Consider the following 21,631-nt stretch of genomic DNA (forward strand, 5'->3'; position numbering starts at 1 on the left):
GAGCTGATCTCGAACAGCACTAGGCCTCTGCATCAGAACTTCTGTGAGTGAGGTTGGGGAATCCACACTTTAACCCCCTCCTGGATGACTTTTCTGTAATGCACGTTTGTGAGAAGATGGAGACTGCTTACCTCGTTCACTCGCATATCCCCCAGACCTAGCCCCATGTAGCACAGAAGCCGGGTGCTCAATAGATATTTCTTGATGAGTGAATCAGTGAAGGAGTGAATGTGTTGGTCACAGGACAGTGGGTATCTGGCTTTACCCAAGGGAAGAGAGGAAGAAGGTGGCTGCCCCACTGTGGTCTACGGTCTTTAGTAGCTTCATTCCTCTTCTGGGCCAAATTCTCCATTTATAAAACATGGTGGTTAAACTGAGTGGCCCACGTGACTTCTTCCTGCCTTACTAATCCACAGCACCATGAATCTATGCTTTCTGTTTCCCTTCGCTGTCTCCTTGAGAGGTAGAAAAGAATTAAGATGAAAATCAACCACAATCCAGAGATTTGTTGTCAGTTTTAATAGGAGGGATGGAGTCAAACAGTTTTGAGGAACGTATAAAAAGACCTTTTACTTTTTGCTGGAACGTGATATGGTTTGTGCATAGCACATACATATTAAAAAAATAGAAGCATCACATTTTACAAGCACGTGATTGAACAAATTCTGAGTTCCTACTCGCTAGACCCAAGCTTGAGGACAGCTCTGCACTGGGACCCAGCCTGAGTTACTTATTGATTTATAGAAAGGAAAAACCACATGGAGGAACAGCTGTCTGAATACTGGAATTTCAGTAGTTCATGAGGTATACAAACATGATTCTGTGTTGGCTCTCTGTGACGGACTAGATTCGGGGTCTGTTTCGAGTGAACTTCTAGGAAGAATCCCCAAATCAGGAGCAAGTGCAGACTGGAGTATTTCTGTCTATTCTCTGGCCTTGTCCCAGATGTTTCTACCTTTGGGGTTTTCCTGGGAGTAGCAGAATGAGCAGCCTTTCTTTGCTGGGAGGAGAGGGGTCAGATATTAGAGACCTACTCTATAGGCACGGGAGTGGCAAGTGACAGAAAATATCGTCAGTGACAAAGGACCCAGAGCCTTAGAGGGAAAAGCATTGGGATAGAAAGATGTAGGAGTTTTCTAGTGTGTTTCTACATGAAAAGGGGCAAAAGGGGATCGAGGGCAGAGATGATATCACGGTGTTTAGAGGCCAGTGATTGCATATGGCGGATAAGTTAGATAAGTTTGCACCAATGACTGTGGCATTGGTAGTGGATGTCCAACACCGGGAGGCAGGAGAACTCTGGCTTGTGGACTTTTGTACTTCTCTCTTCCTCAGGACTTGTATACATGAGAACTTGAAGGATCCAAGCCTAGGACAAGGCAGGGGCCAAGAGCCAGCATGAGCAAGAGAATTCCAAACTGTCCAGGACAGGACTGGGGTTGGGAGAAAATTTCAAGCCTGAGTTGTTGGCCTGGGGAGAAATCTTCATGTCTAAAAGGGAGAGGTTTTTGGTCTGGATCAGATGACAAGAGAGAGAAAATATTCTCATTCTTAAGCCATAGAGTGGCCCTGGCCAGGGGCTTGGAGAGAGGAAGAGAGGGAGGCAGGGAGAAAGAGAGATTGAGAGAGAGAGAGAGATTGAGAGAGAGAGACATTGAGAGAGAGAGAGAGAGAGAGAGAGAATGTGTATATGTGTGTTGGAGGTGTTGTGGGATGTGGTGACAGAAAGGGAAGGCTGTGAAGGATAATGATAGGGTATTAATTACAAAATTATATGCTGCTTTCCAAAGGAGGTTCTAAATGTATGGGAAGTGGGAAGGGAAAGGGTATTAGAAGGCAGTGAATGATGAAACAAACATAATCAACAGTTTGAACAAGACAGTTGGAGTTTTCTGGTTTCCTCTGAAGTCCATCTGTTACCCTGAGAAGGGTGCAGATTTCACATGGACCTGGGGCTCTCCCGTTGTTTCTAAGCTAACCTCTTCCCAGCTGAGAAGTCTGTCTTCAAAGGGGTGCAGTGAGTTGCTCTCTTATCATTTGCCTCAGGGCTCCCGGAACTGCAGGTTTGCATGGAGCTGCCAGAGAAGGTCCAGGATAGAAGAGAGACCAATTAGCTACAGACCTCTCTAAACTAGAGGCATAACTCAGGATTTGGGGGAGGGAGGACCCAAGTCATTCTCGGGTGCAGCCTCAGCAGGAAGGTGGGGTTCACTCTTGTTCCCTGCCTATGCAACACCTTCTGAAGCCTTTTGGATCCACTGGGGCTGACAGGTGAGTTCAGGATTCAGCACATGATGGTGAGATAGGCCATGACTCTGCACACCTGTGCACAGACGCAGTAGCAGGAGAGAAGGGGCCAAAAAGCCCTTTGCTGATCTTACCCTGTTCCTTCCCCTTTACCCACTTCTGTGGTTGGGGATTGATTTTTCTGAAGCCTAAGGCACTTATAGGTCAAAGAGAAAGCCCTCGGGAGGATTCCTTTGAATGGGAAGGATTTCAAAGAGTCAAGGATGCATCCCTGCATCCAGAGGTGATATTCAAAATACTAAACAGCTAGCACAGCATAGTCCTGGGACCAGTTGGAACAGATGCACAGCTGCTTGTAACCGATTCTAGTCATAGACAAATCAGTGCGCTGGTGCTGCTATGCAGTAATTGAATATCAAGCCTGCTGACCGTGGGCATTTCATAGCTTCTCCTTCTCACTCCTAATGTAAAAAATGGGAGCGGACATTAGGGGAAACTCCTTGTCAGGAGTTTTATGAACCACTAGAGCGATGCAGGAAAGGTCCTGAAGCCTGAAGCCTTTCTCATACCAAGTTAACGCAATGATCTAGGCAGAAAGGAACTCATGCTTTGGACCTAAAACTTTTTTTCTCTTCTCCAGACAGCAATCCATCTGTTCACCCAACCTTCCTACACTCCCACCATGTTCTATCGGGAACTGATACACACTTCAGGCTCTGAGAGCGTCAGTTTCTGATGAACCCTGTTGTAGAGACAGATTACTCTGTACAAGATCTCCTGAAAAACGATCAGCTTTGTCCCCTGCCACCAAGCAGGCCTGCACTTCAAATATTCCAAAGAGTCGATATGGACCAGTTTTCTCTCCTTTCTACTTGATCCAGGACCCCAGTTCCTTCCATTTTCTACCTGAGGCTTGGCCATGTCTACTTTTGCTCTTACGATCTGTTCAGTCTTCACTCACCTTGATGTGGCCTTTTCCTTCGCACCCAGCACATGTCCTCCCTGATGTTTGCTGGGCAGAGGAGGTGGCCAGTGAGGTGCCTCTCCCTTGGATCGCCAACCTCCATCTTCAGCTTGCAGTCATTCAGATCAGACCTATCTATAGATGATGCATCTACATATAGAGAGGTATGCCAAAGATGAAGGCATTTGCAGCAGATGAGGGGTTGTCTTGCAGGCAGGGGCCCCTGAGAGTAGCAGAGGGTATCAGGTCATTTTGTAACTTGATGGTTCACATATGCCGAAAATATTTGCACTCTGATACGGCTCTCTCTGGTTTCAGATTTAGGAACGTTCCGATGGTTCAGGAATCTGTAGGCTCCAGGCAGACAACATTTATAGTCACTTGGGGAACCTCTGATTTAAATACTCTCAAAGGACAGGAGGCAAGAAGACATCGTACAGCAAGGAGCTGCTTCAGCTTGGCTGCTCGATTTCACAGGATTATCACTCTTCTCCTACTGTAGGGGGACAGGGGGGGAACTCCGGACGTCATGGTGCCCATTCTCCTGCATCCAGGCACCAGTGTATATGTGAGACGAGGACAACCAAGAAGGAAGTGCGAGTATCAGATGAGAACTTGGGTGAGTTTCCTGGATGTAGCTGGAGAAGAATTATCATCTGGAGTCCAAAGCCTCTCTACTTTCTTCATGCCCTATTTTGCACCCCTCACCCCTCGCCAAAGAGGTTGCCATTATTAGGATCCTTGTCATCTGAGGTTAAAATAAGACCCGGTTCACAGTGAGGAAAAGTTATGGGCAGGCTGCCCGGCCCCGCTTGTTCTTGGAGCCACACACAGCACCAAATCCTCCAAGCGCGATGGCTCTCCACGGAACAGTCCCTTCCGCTGCTTCCAGCAGGCCTTCCCCAAATGCCCAAGACACTGCTTTGCCCCTTCCCCCCAGCTGCCCTGACAACGCACCTGGTGTCCCCAGAGCCCTCACAGGCAGGTTGGAGGGCCTGCTCGCTGTTTTTCTGGTTTGCAGGCCCTACTCCCTCTGTACTGAGAGGACAGCTGCTGCCGCCACCCGTGCAACCCGTGCTGTCAGTGGCCTCTGAATGGAAAGACGATTGCAGAGAGGCAGAATGGGAGTACCCATCAATCCTGCTGGTTTGACAAGGGACATTCTTGCAGGCAGATGCCTGCAGCTATGATCCTGGAAGAAAGAAACCCGATGCTCCAAGATGCCTTTGCTCTGACAATATATACAAAGATGCATGGATATACATCCACACACACATACTTCCACCCTGGCCTTTTCCTGTGCACAAGGTCACATTCTACAAGTGTCATCTGCACCTTCTTTCCTCAGGTGTGGTCAGAGCATGGGCTCCATTGCCATTCTAGAATGCCAGCTGCAACCCCTCACTTGGGAGCGTTACCTGGCATGGGGTCTGGTGGCCAAGGGAACCAACTGAGGTCTCCTCAAGCACAAGAGAAATCCGACTCAGGAGTCATGGGGGGTACGGGAAATTGTTCACTTGTGCAAAATTCCAACAGAAAATATGTCGCTTTCAACCTGTGAGCCTTCTTTCAGGGTTCTTATATCCTGGGAAGGAAATGAGTGACGGTCATGATTGGGGACACCTTGTTGCCCCGCTTTACACGTCCATATTTGCTCAGTGCGATGTAGGTCCCTCGGTACAGGTCTGACTCATAGGCATTGTAATTGTTGGGCAGGAGGGTTTCTCTGAACTTGCATTCCTCTTGGAAGCTGGGCTGTGAAAGAATGGACAAACAGCAGAGCATCCATTATAAATGAGGCCCTGTAGGTCCCTCTGCCGGGTGTCCTTCCCCTCCCCTTTGCAAGACAATCACTGTGAGGTGTAAGTCATCCTAGGTTAACAGACTCATGAAAGGTTTGAACAGTAAGAGACTTCAGGACTCTCACGGTCCCCTCTCACCTTCCCTCCTTTACTATGAGAAAGCCAAGGCCCAGAGACATAGATGGATCGTCTGTGTCACATGGGGTGAGTCTCCTGACTTCCAGTTTAGGGCAATTTCCTCTAAGCACCTCGATGATAATTTATTCCACTCAGAGAAAGGATTAGAAATGGATAAAATAAGCTATTTTTCTCAAGTCCACTGTGAGAGGTAGTCTAGGGGAGCAGGACGGAGAGTGTGGAGTTCTAGTTGGTGGCTTTTCCACTTTCTAGTTGTGTGACCCTGAGCAGGGTCCTCTCTTCTCAGCCTTGGTTTCCTTTTCTGCAAACTGTGTGGTGGGGAGTGGTTAGTGGAGGGGTCAAGACAGATGATTTCCTAAATCTTTCCATCACTGTCTGTTGAATAAGCTCTCACCAGCTACCCCTGTCAACTGGTTCCTTGATACCACTTCGGAAGTCTTTCCACTTGTGTTTCCACACTCGGTCTTCCCCAGGTTAAATCTCGAGTTTGCAGTCTCTTAAAGAGGGATTTTGACTTTGAGCCCAGAAGATGCCTGGTGCCTCCTAGACAGTCATAGTTCTCCAGGAAAGTACAGGGACAGAGACGGTGAAGGGCAGTGGTTTTTATGGGGAAAAGAACCGGGTTCCTTGTGTGACAGATGGTGCCATGGTGTCTGGGGCCAGCGATGAATCCCTTATTTGGAGGATTGCATGTGGACCACCTGTTCAGAAAATGAGTGCTGGACTTCCTTTCACACATCAACAAGTTCATTCTCAATAAATCACCCAAGACCTCCTTTATTCCTAGAAAAGAGGCCCTTTTCCTCCCCAAGCCTGCCTGGGTCCCTGCCCTGAGGGGGCTAGAGGGATTTCTGTGCTTTTGATAGGAAGGAAATCTGTGGGGTCTAAAGGAAGAGAGCAAGGTAGGAGCCAGGAGACCTGGGATCTCGCCTGTAAAAACTAAAGAATGAAACAGAAATAGGTGGAGTATGATTTCTGACTTCTTCCTGCTGACTGAGGTCATTGGCTATTCAAACAAACAAACAAACAAACAAAAACCCTACTCAGTGGTTGACCGCTGTGCCAGAGGTATCATCTGACCTCTTCTAAAAGAACTGTGTACTATGAGCTCCCGGACCTGGCCGGCATTGGGGGATTGGATGAGTGACTCTTCCCGTTAAACAGAAGGTGATGGGCTTGCCCACCAGGGCTCTCAGATTTCCGCAGCCCTTTGAGTTCGCTTCTCAGACAGCATTTAAAACAACGTGTGATCCCTATGGACAGGCTCTTCTTTCTTAATGTACAACCCTTGAGACAAGGACTGTGCCTTATTGAGTATGTGATACTGAATGAATGATGACTTAATAGGGACAACAGTAAAGCATACAGAAACCCCTGCATGGACGATGCAAGATGGGCGTGAGCAAGAAGGTGGCGTGGTCTATTGGCATGTACTGAACACACCCCTCCTGCCCTTCGCCCACTGCTGGGTGCATGGCCCACCTCCTCTCTCATGCCCCTACTTGATTGTTTATAGAGAATTTTCACATTATGTTAAATTTGCTTGAGTGAATGAGGAAGCTCTCACCAGCTAACCGTGTCAACTGGTTCCTTGATACCACTTTGGGAGTCTGCACAAGCTTTCCTTTCCTGGTTATGGGTGTTTGGTATCCGCAGAATGAGTGGGGGAAATCAGTTCCTTCATCTGTGGAGTGGGATCCGTTAGAATAACTACACCACAGAACTGGAGTGAGCATTAACTGAAACGACACATGCAGAGCCCTTAGTATAATGCCGGCCACATAGTAAAATTAAAAATAATTGCTATCACTATAATTATTCTTCCCCAACTAAATCACGAACTACACTTCAGTAAAAGTTCTAAAAGACTTTGTCTTAAGCTGGATCATCATTTCTGTAAAATTGCTGTGAGTTATTGAACAACTTAGCCTTTAAGCCCTGCATTTACTGCCTAAACGACTGGGAGGCAGTGAGCGTGCACGAGAAAGCACAGAGCGAGGATGAGCGGAGGCTGAGGCTGGCTCTGGCGCTGCGCCCTTCAGGGCCTCTCGGGACCAATGTGTCTTTACCTGTGCATGGGGTGCAGAGTCAGCCGCAGGATCTAAGATTGTTGATGGGCAAAGCTTTGGAGCAACACTAGGAGAAAATAAACTCAGGACTGATTATGAAAGTTAAATAGAAATGAAGCTACACTGGTTTAAAGCCTGGTGCAAGCAAAATAGAAAGTCAAGAAGTAAACCCAAACATACATGAATATCAAAGTGGCATTGCAAATCACTGGAGAAAACATGATGTTGGAATAAGAATAATAGTTCGATGTATAACTGCATTCCTTACATTAAAATTAAGGAGTAAAGGTTTAAATGTAAAAAAGAGAACCTTAAAAATCCAGAAAAAAAATTTTTTAAGTCAGGAAGATCTTTCTAAACAGGATACAAGAAAATTAGAAGCCATCACATAACAAAACAAAACAAAACAACTAAATTTGACTCTGCCCGAAAAATAATTTTAAGCCCTTAAACAAAATAAAAATATAAATAGAAAACTGTATAAAAATATTTTCAATGCATTATCTTTTGTAACATATTTTGTAATATATTTCAAAGAGGACATTTTGTTACTATATTCAGAACCCTTAACCCACTGAAAAATGGACATTTATGAACAGACAATTCATAGAAAAGGAAACACAAATAGCATTTAAACATAAGGAAATGAGCCTAATAAGAGAAATGTAAATCATAATTGTGAGAGCACATTTTTAATTGTGAGATTACAAAGAGAACAATATTTGATAATATCTTTCCATTGGTGAGGGCATGGAGTTTAGGAATTCTCATTTAATGTCCACTGGTGTGTAAATTATTAGAAACTCTGTAAAGAGCTATTGACAATATCTATTAGATTTAAAAAAAAAAACAATTATAGCTTTGATTAGTAATTCCACTTCTAGGAATATATCTTACCGGTAAACTCTCACATGTGTCACTCCCTGCAGCATTACTTAAAACAGTAAAAGACTGAAAACAGCCTAAGAGTCAATTAGGAGGGGAGTGGTTAACTCAATTACGGAAAAACCACACAGTGTAATATGATAAGCCGTGAAAAAATAAGAAACCTCTTTGTGCACTGACTTGAAATGGTCTCAAAGATACATTGTTAAGTGAAGAAACAAGGTTCCAAACAGTGTGTCTAGTACATTCCTGTTTGTGTGTTTGAAAAAAATGATACCAGCAAGTGCATACGCACAGGGGTATAGGGGTTTTTCCTGGAATGGTACACAAGGAACGAGTAACAGTGGCGCTCTCTGGGGAGGAAGTAGGTGGCTTCAAGACAACAGTGAGAATGAGACTTAATTTCCATGCCATATTCTTTTGCCTTTTTATTTTCCCCCTTAAACCAAGTTCATGTGTTACCTAGTCATATATGTAGATCTTTTAAAATGGAAAAGGAATCTGGGATAGAAGATGAGCCAGGAAATGGAGCGAGAATACATTTGAATCAGAAACTGGTGGTCTCTTCCTCATCCTGTCACAGCCCCCTCTCCACCCACCGCTTTCCCCTCTGTTCTAACTTTATATGTCCCTGGAGAGTAACCGCCTCCTTGATTTCCAGGAGAATTCATTTCTGATCTGGATGGTGGTTAGGCGAGAGGTTTCATGTGTGGTTTGCATACTCTAGAGAGGAAATCAAGTCTTGGGGCAGAGGGTGGGGTAAGAGGAGGAAAAGGGGGAGGAATTGAGTGATTTCGGCAAGAAACTGAGGGCATTCACTCATATCCTCCGTTCTAAAATACGTTCAGTTTAAGGTTCCAGCCTTCCCTAGTGACTGGATCTCTTAAAATGCATTCGTTTAAACACGCACTGTGTTTTGTTCTCTGCTCATCAGTTTTTGATTACTTAAATATCCCCACCCCTTTTTAGTTTCTGACTTTTGTTTTTTTTTCCATTCTATTCCTTTTGTCTAGCTTATCTCATATTCCTAGCTTTCCTCAGCATTTTGTACAAATCTAAAGAAAAAAGAGAGAAATAGCTGACCATTCCTTTCGGCAACCGCTCCCCGCCACCCCGACCGCAGCAGCATCGTTGGGGTTCGGATAGCTACAAGGCCTGTGGCAAGAGGGCAAGACAATTTTCCCAAACTTTTTGATGTGGCCAATGCTTGAGGCTGGTGGGATTTTCCTGCTGCCCAGAATGATGCTCAAGCTGGTATCACGACCCAACTCCTAATTCATCTTCAGCGTTTGCCTGAGCTCTGAGTTCTCATGGCTTAGGAATGAATGCTGGCTCCTTAGCTCTGGTGAGAAAAGCACTCGTGCCAAGTGAATGTTGTGATAATAAGAGCAGCTACCATAGATTATTACTTGAACAAATGAAAATAATTCCACTGGATCACATTTCCTGGGTCTGCCAGGCCTCAAGCCCCAGTGTGACAATGTCTTAAATTCCATATAGGTCTAATCAGACTTATGTGGAACCAAACTGTAAAGCATTTAGCTCTTACTGCAGAGAAGTCCATTTGCAGAGGGGTAAATATGTGAATGTTCTGGCATGAGTTACCTGTGGCAGAAATGTCCCTTAAAGTTTGGGGTGGACCAGACATCCATCTCTTGTCGTTAGGCAGAGCTAAGTCACCCAGACTGGTGGAGGTGTATGCTTGCCTTTAAAGTTCTTCCTCTTAGGGCTTCCTTGGCCACTTGCCTTTATTACTCCTGGCTGTGTTTATGGTTTAAGGAAGTAGGCAATGAGAAAAAAATAGAAAATTCCTTGTCCTGAGACCTTTTCGCCTGTGTCCCCTGACTGCTCCTTTCTTTGTCCTTAGATGAAACGAAGAAACATCTCTCAGCTCTGAAGAGGACTGTAGTCTCCAACCCTCTTTCCTAACTCAGAATTGCATTGATAATTTACGAGTGTTTGAAAATGTTTTCACCAGGCACATCATTCTTCTCATTCCTACACAGCTCTCTGTAGCTGGCAGGCCACAGATAAAGCCATTTGTGAGACTCCTCTGCAGAGCTTTCCAGCCTCCTCATACAGCACGGGCCTTCCCTGCACCCCAGTCCCAACTCCAGGCACTTCCTCAGGAGCTAATGCTTGGGGCTCCTTTGACCCATCCCTGAGGAATCCCGTTCTCTGATAGACGAGAGAACCAGCTAACTGAGCACTGAGTGAGGGAAAGGCTTAGCTCTCCCCTCGTCCAGACAATTCTCAAAGGCCTCTCTGGATGAAGTAAATAGTGGGTTTTGCACATTGTCCTACTACTATTGATTAAAAGGATATAGACAGTTATAATTAGTAAAACTAAAATCACTTAAAAGTATTACTGAATTACTAGTACCATTTTGTCACTATGTATTTTTCTCAGCTAAAGGATTCTAATAGAACAACTGTCACGTGGAGATCCTTGATTTTTTTTTTTTTAATTTTAAAAAGGAGATTGTAATTCACTGATTTCTGCCTCAGTCTACATCTGAGAGAGAAGAGGTCCAGGCCCAGAGAAGGTCAGTGACGTTGCAGTAGCTGGAGGGTAAGTGGGGCAGGAGCTGGAACGCAGGTCCCAGTCTGTACACCAAAAACGCTTCTGCTGCAGGCCTTACACGCATTACCTACAGAACTGGGACAGTTCCACACACAGCAGTGATTTACATGAGACCTTGGGGATAAAGATCAAATGCGCCTCCCTGGGGTGCTGGAGGATAATGCTCAGGAGGCACTCTACAGGGCAACTGACAATCAGTAGGTGCTCAGTGTGGGGTAGCTGTTGATATTGTCCAAGGAGGCCGAGGCACCCCGCTGTGAGGCTCTGCAGCTCTCTCTTCTGGAGATGAGACACGTGGGAGGAGACTTTTCCTTAGGTGAGCTTTCCCGGCATGTACTCTCCGACCATGGGGTGTTCCCTGTCCCTTGCCCCAGCATGGTTCCCCTCTCCCCATGAGAAATCCCATTTAGCAGCAGCAGCAGCAGCAGCAGCAGCTGAGCTGCCGGGAGATGAGGCAGCTCAGGGGGCTTAAAGGGAAATAGTGTGAATGAAATCATCACCCAGCAGGAGTCTTCCTGGCTCCGGGGATCAGTTGGCAATTGTTTTTTTAGACTGTGATAACAGGCCCTGCGGGTTGTTGAGGGAGGGGGGAGGTGGTTTTGGTGCATCTGGTGCCCAGGCGCAAAAAGCCTCAGGCGCTCAGGATTGGGGCACAGTTTAGCCAACTCCCTGATCCAGCCCCACTCTGTACCCTGGACTGCCTGGCCTTGGGCTCCAGGGAAGAGACTCTACCATGTTGGAGAAGGTGCTCCTGGGCCAAAGGCTCCTGGGTTGGGCGGGGGTGGGGTGGGGTGGGGTGAGGTGGGGGGGTTGGCGTGTGTGTGTGTGTGTGTGTGTGTGTGTGTGTGTTTGGGGGATTGTGAAGAGTAGGCAGGCTTCTCTCAGAAAAGTTCCCCTCTTCCTGGACTCTGTTCATTTAATGAGACCTGCTTGGCCCCCTTTGAGTCATGGGCCTGAGTAAGGACGAGTGGTGTCTCCTACATTAGGAGTCAGCCCACACTTCAGAGAGACGGTTCCCCTGCTTTGGTTACTCTGAATGCTTACCCATTTGCAGCCAGTTCCCTGATTGTTGTATGTCTCATCCTCCCCTAACTGGGTAAAGACCATGGACTTAAAGTGGGAAGTGGATAAATTTATCCTACATCTGTGCCCTTTCCCTGCCTCACCGGTGAATATAACTGGTTTCTGCGTAAGGAGAAACACTAAATAGCTCGTTAATAAAGGTGAAGGGATAAGGGCTTCTGCAATGCGTGCTTCCTTCCAGGAGATTTAGCCGCCAAAGGAGGCCCTTGCATAGACTCCGTGTTCCTGGCATTTCGACCAGTGGGACTCCAGGCATCATGCAGGCTGCTGAGAACGGCTCTTAGGGATGACTCCCTCCACAGAAGGGGCACCTACTCCACGAAAATCTAGGCTGCTCCTAGCTGCTTTCTGTTCTCTCCATCACCTTTACAGAGAATGGTAAAGGGTGTCTGATAATTCCATGCATGTTTCATCGACCTAGCCCCTCAGGGCTGAGGAGACCCTTGGGCAAGGCAGAGGCCATGTAGCCTGGTGGTTCACAAGCCCGTCTGTGCCTCAGAAATGCCTGAGAAATTTAAAACAAACTGATTTCCAGGCCCCTCAGCCCAGCCCTACTGGATAAAGATCTCTGGGGGAGGCCCCTGGAAATCTGTACTTTTAACAAGTTACTATGATGTGGATGCAGATGGTCCTCCCACGTGTCTCATCTCCAGGAGAGAGAGCTGCAGAGCCTCACAGCAGGGTGCCTCGGCCTCCTTGGACAATATCAACAGCTACCCCACACTGAGCACCTACTGATTGTCAGTTGCCCTGTGGAGTGCCTCCTGAGCATTATCCTCCAGCACCCCAGGGAGGCGCATTTGATCTTTATCCCCAAGGTCTCATGTAAATCACTGCTGTGTGTGGAACTGTCCCAGTTCTGTAGGTAATGCATGTAAGGCCTGCAGCAGAAGCATTTTTGGTGCACAGACTGGGACCTGCGTTCCAGCCCCACTTACCCTCCAGCTATTTGTCTTATTTGAGAAGTCCACTGAACTTAATCCATACCCTGTCTCCACATAAACCAGGCCAGAATGAGAGGTGTTGGTGCCAAAATTCAAGGGCAGAAGCCACCGGGGCACCCCATTCAGGTTTGTAAAAGACAACCTTGGTTGGGGTAGCCTCCCCGGTAGCTGGCACCAATCCCAGATTTCTCCGTTCACTTCCTGATCCTCGGTCTGTCTCCAAAGAGAGGTAGAATAGCCCTCCACACCCTCCCCATAAATAACTCTGGTATTCCTTGACTATGGCTCAGAGGTCTTTCTTTTTAGCCTTCTTATTTCTGTCAAAAGATCTCTCAGTTTCTTCAACATCATAGAGATGCTTTCTTAGCTCTTATTTTAGAATAAGCCAAATCATGGACTAAGAGATCCTGGCTAAAGGGGGTTAGAGAGGCCTGAGATTTTGGTAAATGTGCTCAGAAGTTGGCGAGGTTAACCTCGCAGGGGTGGTCTGTGATGGAAAGGAGGAGAGGTGGGCCTGGTGTCTACCAAGGGAGAAAATCCAGAGGATGGTTCTCCGGCCTATGGCATCAGGGACCAGAGTACTTAAAACCTCGCACTAAAATGTCCACACACTGATGAAGGTGAGAGAAAGAGCCTCTATTTGCCTTCCCCTCACTGCGCTCAGGTTCGAGATGCCTCTTGGAGGATGGGTTGTGGAGAATACCCAGCCTGAAAGCCAGGCTTGCTTCTGTGGGCTTGTCCAGTTCAGGAAATCAAGCCTGAGCATAGCCTGATGGCAGCTGTATGTCAGAATGCGGGTTTCCCTCAGACTCACTAGCCCTCTGAGATATGGTTCCCGTTTAATTACAAAGGCTCTGGCAGGTAGGGTGAAGAAAAACAGAGGCCAGTGCAGAGGCCAATCGATGGACTGTGAAGTTTACAAAGCCTGAGCTTCAAGGTCTCTCACCTGCACCGGCTCCTTCCACGGCACCCTTCTTTTCTCATTCAAGACAAATATTCACTTCTCTACTCAGATTTTGTATTACTTTCTTCAACTACGTAAGTTACAGGCCTTATGCAACCTGTAGCTTCCCCTGCAACTGATGAACTCACCGTTGTGTATAATCTTCCTTTGCTGTTCATGGCAACGAAAAGGGCGCTTTTCACTCCAAAGAGACTCACCACACCGCGTTCCACTGTGGAAATCTCCAGCAGGCCTGACAAGGAAATAGGGGCCACATTACCTGAGGCATGTGCAAATCAGAGTGGGATGACCATCAGTCTAAAGGTGATCCACATCCATCCCCCTGCTTGTAAGAAAGTCAAATCCTCCATCCCATCCATCCCTAATCTCTCTAATTTTAGGGGCTCCAGCAGCTGGATTTGGCAAATCTTGCCACCGTAGTGCCAAAATCCCAGTTCTGCAAGGGAATGTTGTGGCATCAAAGTTAGGGATCACAGTGGCCATTTAGGTATCTGAGTTTCACTAACTTAATGACATGAGGTCCTTGACTTTGGTAAAAAAAAAAAAAAAAAAGAATCCTGATCAGTTTTGTTAAAAATGTATATTCTACATGTCCAACAACTCTCAGCCCATTTAATCTTGCAAGCGCTGCAGCCACACAGAAGCTGAGGGCTTGCCTAGATCCTACAGCCTCCACTCCTTCTTGGATGGGATAGCCTATCTTTGTAGCAACCCATCGATTTGTAGGACACAGACCTAGGGACTGAGTGGGTAGGTTGAAGTAAAATGAACAATGTGCTTCAGCTAGAAATTTTGCAAACCACTTGCCTTTCCTTCGAGAAGGGGGAAGCTAAGTAAAAATAAGCTCGTGTCTCATTTGGTCCAAATATCCTTACTCATTTTCTCCATTCTTGCCTAACAGGTTCCCAGTGGTCTTATATGGCCACAGATGAGCCCATAATGCTGAAGTAATTAGTGCCACAGGGGCTCCATGGGGGTGATGGCAAAGCACACTGGGATGCTTGAGCCTCAGTATATTGAACCTGCTCCTAGGCTGGGTCAAGGTGAGTCAGGCGGAGGTGGCTCTGTTATGGGCATCCAAGTGGAGAATAAGATTTCTCCCCCCTTTATAATAGGACCCCATGCAGCAGAGCAAGTTCCCTTCATCTTTTAGCTCTGCTTGAGCCCAAGCTCCCAGTTTCCCAACTGGCTGCAATTGGCACTCACTGTAGGGGTTCTCCTCGTGGGTCCCGCTGATCCGGCCGTCGGGGGGCACCTGAAGGTGAAAGCCGATGCCCACGTTGCAGTAGAGCCTCCGCTGCCGCTTGATCCCCACCAAATAGCCACTTTCCCAATTCACCCCGGCAATCTCTCCAGCTAGCCCAGCTCGGGACCTGGACAGCAGGGTGCCCCAGCCCCTGGAGTCCAGCAGCGTGCTGTTGGCGCGGGTGCCCGCAGGTGAGGGCACCACCATGCCCACTAGGACGCCTAGGAAGACGAGAGCCTGCAGCGTGCCCTGAAGACGTCCTGCTCCCCGGGACATAGTGATGAACAGCCTCTGTCCCAGGGCCATCCACCTTGCCTCTCAGGCACGTGGTCAGAATTAATGGCCCTAAAAATACCGCCCTTCTTGTTTTTCTCCCCTCGGCATGGCGGCAGGGGCTTATTTTTGGAAGGCAGATGAAGGCTGCTGACATGAAACCAAAGCCTGCTTCGGGCACTCGGGCTGGGAGCAGAAGGACCCAGGCTGAGCCGCGACTGGTAGGGACCATGGCTTGGGGACGCTGTCCAGTTCTCCTGCTTGCTCTGTCCCGAGTTGATTATATTTGATTTGACCTATCTTTATAGTTCAGCAGACCCGCCCTCCCCTCCACAGCTCATCACCCTGACGTCAACTGGCCCAGCTCACTTATCCAGGGCTGTAACATTAACCTGCTCCAGGGCTGGCTGCCTCCCCAGACCCCTATCACCCACCCCATGCCCGAGGGATTCTGGGAGCCACTGTCATTCCAATTATGAGGCAGGAATGAAGTGAGGAGGAGCATCTCTGAGGGAGGGAGGAGTTGGCTGTGGGCCCAGGGGAAGCAGGGGGCAAGAAGCTACCATGGGCAGGAGTTCTTGGCCTGACAGTGCTGGCTTCCTTATTTAGAGGGCAAAGGGTAAAGACAGGGATAGGGGAAGGCTTTGTGGCAGGTGATGACTGGGCCTGAGTTACTCTACAGAACTTTTCATGGAAAGAGCTCACAATTGAAGGTGAGAGAAGCTATGGGGGCACTGAAAGTCTGGACCCTTTTAGCAGGAGAGGACAGAGATTGGGTGTGGATGTGTGTATCCACAGAGCTTTAGTGTCATAGAGGAGGGAGGGCTAGAGTCTGGCTTCTGCTCACTGTCTTGGCCATAGCATTCTCCCAGCCAGTTGGGTGGGAGTTGTCTCTGGCTCTTGACATGGCCCACTGGTCATTTTCCTACCTGGGCTCATCCTTGTCATTTCACTGATATATTTCCAATTTACAGATGAGAAAACTGAGGCATACAGAGCTTAAGTGACTTGCCTGAGTTACCATAGCTAATAAGTGGCAAAGCCAGAAATCGATAAAGTCAACTGGAGTCCAGAGCCTATGCTTTTAACTTCCATATGATTGCCTGTGGTAGAAGTTAGAGTTCTAGTCTGGCTCACTAAGTCTACTGAGCTCATTATATGCCAAGCATACATCATAGAATTATTTCAGTAGCACGAAATGATTCACCTATGCACATAGGCCAGATGCTGCAGACCACCTGGGGAAAGCACCGAGGATGAGTCCCACCTCTCAGGGACTCTTCTGAGATACCACTCCCACCTCTCTGATTCCAAGTCTCCTGCTTTGGCCTGGATCTCAGCCTCCAGTCTGTGGTCTCTACATGTCTTCTGCCTCTCTGCCTAGTTCATTTAGATGGTGCTTTGGTTAGAATTTCTGTCAAGTCAAACGTTTCCATTTTGTCCTATCCCTTGGTGCCCAGACATCCTCTGTCACTACTCTCAGCTGGAAAACTGAATAGGGAGTGGGGAGGGATATGTGTACCCTTACTTAGTATCATCCTCACCAGCGGGCACCCCAGCTTCTGATCATCTTTCCCCTCCCTGCCACATTTGTTGCCTTATACACAACCTTATCATCACCAGCATCACAATTTCCCACAACAAGGAAAGACTGGCACCTTGTGGGCACAGGTTGAGTCTACTATGTGGGCCTTTGTTGAAAATTTGTTAAATAAATAAAAAAGAAGGAGGGCATCTCTGTGTAGAGTAGGAGAGTTGTGAATAATGCAAAGACAAAATTGTCACTCCTCTCTTCACCAAAAAAAAAAAAAAAAAAAAAAAAAAGACGACCTTCACTTTGGATTTCCAGTTTGATTTCATGTACTTAAGTTCTCATGTATGCCAGAGCAGTGGAGACACTCTCTCAAGGATGTTCATGTTGAAATCTTGTGTTAATTATGCTTGCCGGACTGACTTAGGGAGGAGGCACCCCAGAAGCATGTAGGAGGGTCAGGAGAAGTTAGTCTGAAATTAACATTTGCCTTGGATAATTGGAGAGGCACTAATCAGCAGAGGTCAAAAACTCTGTGGATTCTTCTTGGAACCTATCCACTTTGGGACCTCCTTAGAGGAAAGATTAAACTATAATAAGGTCCATGCTATGTAGCAATAAAAATGGTAAATCTCTTTAAATTCACCTCATCTCAGATTCCTCTCAATGCAGAGATTGTGATTGATTTCTTATAAAGAAATGGGCTTTGGAATGGAGAACACCTGGATTTGAATCTCAACTCTACTACTTATTAGTTGTGTGACTTTGGGAAAATGAACCTCTCCAAACCTCAGTTTTTTTTCTACTGCAAAATGAGATCATTATTTCATAGGGTTCTTTTAGTGATTAATGATAATATATGCAAAGGGCCTAGTGCAAAGCACAATAGAGCTCTTCCCTAGCCTTTCTCTGAAACGCATTGAAAATCTCTTACCCAATTAAAGGAGGCCAAACTCAAAGTGAGAAGCACTCTCTCTCATCTCAAGGGGTGGGAGAGATATAGAGGCTTCAAGTTGTTAACTGCCGGCCACCAGAGCATATGTTGTGATGGCTGTTAACATATGCAGAAGCAGGCAGCTCAAATTCCTAAAATATTCTAAAAACCAGTAATAGCCCTGGTATCGTTCACTGTTAAATATAAAACTTAAGTAACTCATTCTATTAAAAAGCCTGGGTTTTATTTTTATCGGGTGATGTGATGAGGCCCTGTTCTAAATGCGCCTCCTGGGCCTGTCTCTATAGCAACTCCACTGTGCTCATATATCCATATATTTTTCCTGAAGGCTAATTAAGTTGACAACTGCTAGGGCTTCTTGGTTTACCAGACTTGCACTTGACCCTTCTCTTGGGGCTTAGAGACCCCTATGGATGTGAAGTGATAAAGAAAAGAGTAACAGGTGGAGGCCTCTCTGTGGACCCCTCTTTCAAATAGTTGCCCAGCAGCCTTTGGGGTTGTCAATCACTTTGTCTGGATGAGCCAAGAGTTAATGGAGGTGAGTGGGAAAAAATGTTAATGTTTATCTCCTCCCACGATGGGATCCTTGCTCCTGATTGGGGTACCACACAGTCTAGATTGGTCAAATTCTACCTGCATGTGGAACTGCCTCTGTTGCAGCCGGCAGGTTGCCTTCTATGACTCTTGTTTATTACATAATAGAGGTCGAACACCTCAGGAGTGACCATAAAGGAGAGCACATAAAGCTCATGTAGATTGTGAGAAGCCTTGTTTATTTACACTTTTACATTTGAATTTGAAAAAGATTTGCTTTTTTCTTGTAGAAAATTTGGAAAATGCAGAAAATTATAAGGTAGAAAATAAAATAGCTGTTTTGTTTAGTGTCTTTCTATCTTTTGCCTTGGTCTTTCTTGGGGCTACCTTCGCACAGGGGCCTGGCTGCCTCCCTTAGTCTCTCCCTCCCTCTTGCTCAGACAAGTGCCTGTGTACCTACACAAGTGTTTAGTGTTAGACATCAGGGGACTGATCTAGTTTCTACTAGAACAAAGGTCTCCAGGTTGGACTTCTGCAGGGAGGAGTCAGGTATTATCTCGCTAGCTGGCCTATGGAAGAATCCAGACTTTGCACTTTACTAGTGGAACTCAACTTTCCCCATGTAAGTGGGAGCCCATTAGCAGTAATGATCCAAATTTTCCTAGTTTTTGCCTCTCCAAGCCCACATAGAACTTTGCCTCACTGTAAATTGCTCCCAGGTTATTCCTGGAGTTCCAGAGCATGTCTCACATGTGTTGGTGAACACAAGACTGCTCCTGGGACCATTGCAGTGAATCTGCATGCACCACCCTGTCCACCAGCCTTCCACCTCCTGACAGGTAGTTGATGGGTACAGCAGTTCTCCCTTATCCACAGTTTCACTTTCCGTGGTTTTCAATTACACATGGTCAACCGTGGTCCAAAAATATTGAATGGAAAATTCCAGAAATAAACCATTTATAAGTTTTAAATTGCACAATTGCACACCGTTCCGAGTAGTGTTACAAAACCTTATACCATCCCACTCTATCTTGCCTACGATGTGAATCACTGTTTTGTTCAGCATATCCATGATGGAGATGCTCCCTGCCATCCCAGTGGTTGTAGCACTTGTGTTCGAGTAACCCTTATTTTACTTAATAATGGCTCTGAAGTGCAAGAGTAGTGATGTTAGCAATTTGGATATGCCAAAGAGAAGCCATAAAGTGCTCCCTTTAAGTGAAAAGGTAAAAGTTCTTGATTTAATAAGGAAAGAAAAAAATTGTATGCTGAGATTGCTAAGATCTATGGTAAAAACAAGTATATTCATGAAATTGTAAAGAAAGAAAAGGAAATTCATTCTAGTTTTGCTGTCACACCTCAAACTGCAAACGTTATGGCAATAGTACATAAGTACTTAGTTAGGATGGAAAAAACATTAATTTGTGGGTGGAAGACATGAACAGAAAATGTATTCTGATTGATGGCATCACATTGTGCCAGAAAGCACTGAGCCTATGCTGGAGACTTCAGCAATGGCTCCTCTGAAATGAGTGACATCAAACCATTTACTGTAAGTAATGAGATGTTTACACAGATTCTGGAATAGGTTTGGACTAAAAACTATAAAAATTACTTGAGGGGTTGCATCTGCCAAAGAAGAAGCTGCTGCCACATTTCTGACAGAGTTGAAGAAGTGGTTTCAGGCAACTACTGGAGGTCTTGGAATTTATTCCCTGTGGAAAATGGGGGACTACTCTATTACATTTGCCATGATAGTTCAGGGCCTGGAGAGTTCGAGGAGCCAAAGATGCTTTATGTTCTGTTTCAAAGCAAGGTTGAATATCTTAGTCCCCTTCCTCACAGTGATGCTTGTTAAAGGAATTCCTGACCAGTACTACTTGTGCCTTGGTGATTGACTCATTTGGATTTTATTCTCAGACACTTTGCTTGCAGAGGTCTAAATCTTTGTTCGGGTCAAGGTCATCAGGTCAGAGTCCCTCTTCCTTCAGGATGGATTCTTTCTCAGGAGCTCCTCCACTTTCAGGCAGATAGACTTCTGCTGGGGCCAGCCCACCAGCTGTCTAGATATGTCTGAATGCTGACATAAGTTCAGAGGGAGACCCTGCTCCACTCCCAGAATTCCCTCCACTTGGGAAGAGGGGAGGCCATGCCTAATCAGCTTTGTGGCCTGGTAGTCCCAGGATTTTCAGTCTTCTGGGAGGAGGCCATATTCTCCTTTCCACTCCAGAAATCATCTTCTTGAGTTAAAGTTCTTCACGATCTATTTCTTCAGTCTGAGCTCCCCTCTTGCTATCTCAGCATGACTTCCTGACTCCCAGCTATGTCTTTATTCTCTTTGTCTCACTCACTCTCTCTTCTCCCTACTCTCTTCCCTTACTTGTTTCCAGCCACCTAGACAAGCCTAGAGTAACCATGCCAAGGAGGCAGCACCTCAGGGTTGGCTGACCACCAGGGCTACACATCTCAGCTGAATTTGCAAAGGGGCAGAAGAGTCATATAACTTTCTGGAGCCTCAGAACATAAGAGATTTTGGCTCTGCTCAGAGTTCTGTGGTTTCTCAGATTTGCCTTTCATGATCATCATCTAATAATACCTACTGCGTGCTGAGGCAGTCATGTACCCTGCCAGCCACCATGCAGAGTTATGTAAAAGACTCAGGCCTAATGGCAGGCTCCCCAGTGTGGCATGAAAGGCCCTTCATGTCCTGACCTCTGCCGGCCTCCCCAGCTCCATCCTCTGCCTCTCCCTCTTCAGCAACCTTACATGGCTTGTTGTTCTCAGGCATATTTTGTGCTGCTTCTGCCTTCATGTCTTTGCTTTAACTGCCCTCTCTTTGCCTGGTAAGTTGCTTCCCATCTTTAAAAGAGTCAGCTTAAATGTCACCTCCGGAAGCAATTCTTGACAACTTTCCCCCTCTAAGCTGGATCTAAGCTGGATCTGGTATCCCTGTCTCCCCTCCCTGCCTTGCTTCATTGATGCTTTGCATGTATCTCTATCACTGTCCTCACCAGGTTACATTATAATAATCTGATTAGGTTATCACTCTGATAATGAAAGCCTTGAGGCAGCAATGGTATCTTATTCATTTCTGAATGTTCAGAACATAGCACAGTGCTGCCATGAAAAAAGGTTTATAAAATGTTTGAATATATGTTGTTGAATTAAAGGCCTTGAATCTATGGATTTCATTAGACAAGTGATTCTCAAAGAAGGGCCAAGTTCTCTGTTAAGAGGTGATCAGAATTTTGATGGTGGTAGGACACATTAATTAAAAAAAAAACCACTTTCAATATTATGGTTTGCATTTTGTCATTAAAAATATAGTTACATTGGTGACATTGCTTCCACCATGTTGGAGAAAATTGTACTGAACTTGCACTGCCATTAGAGATAACAAGAAAACTGGACA

General features: G+C 46.3%; 1 protein-coding gene across 1 annotated transcript; it reads right to left on the reverse strand.

The window, feature by feature from the left end:
* Window positions 1–4,296: 4,296 nt before the first annotated feature.
* Window positions 4,297–15,485, reverse strand: FGF6 (fibroblast growth factor 6). Its single transcript, XM_016150137.2, has 3 exons — window positions 14,887–15,485; window positions 13,809–13,912; window positions 4,297–4,966 (listed from the first exon to the last, which is right to left on the reverse strand). Exons 1-3 carry the CDS (start codon window positions 15,230–15,232, stop codon window positions 4,790–4,792), a joined length of 627 nt encoding a protein of 208 aa, XP_016005623.1. The 5' UTR covers window positions 15,233–15,485; the 3' UTR covers window positions 4,297–4,789.
* Between the last annotated feature and the right edge of the window lie 6,146 nt (window positions 15,486–21,631).

Source organism: Rousettus aegyptiacus, unplaced genomic scaffold (assembly GCF_014176215.1).
Source record: "Rousettus aegyptiacus isolate mRouAeg1 unplaced genomic scaffold, mRouAeg1.p scaffold_m13_p_2, whole genome shotgun sequence".
NCBI lineage: Eukaryota > Metazoa > Chordata > Mammalia > Chiroptera > Pteropodidae > Rousettus > Rousettus aegyptiacus.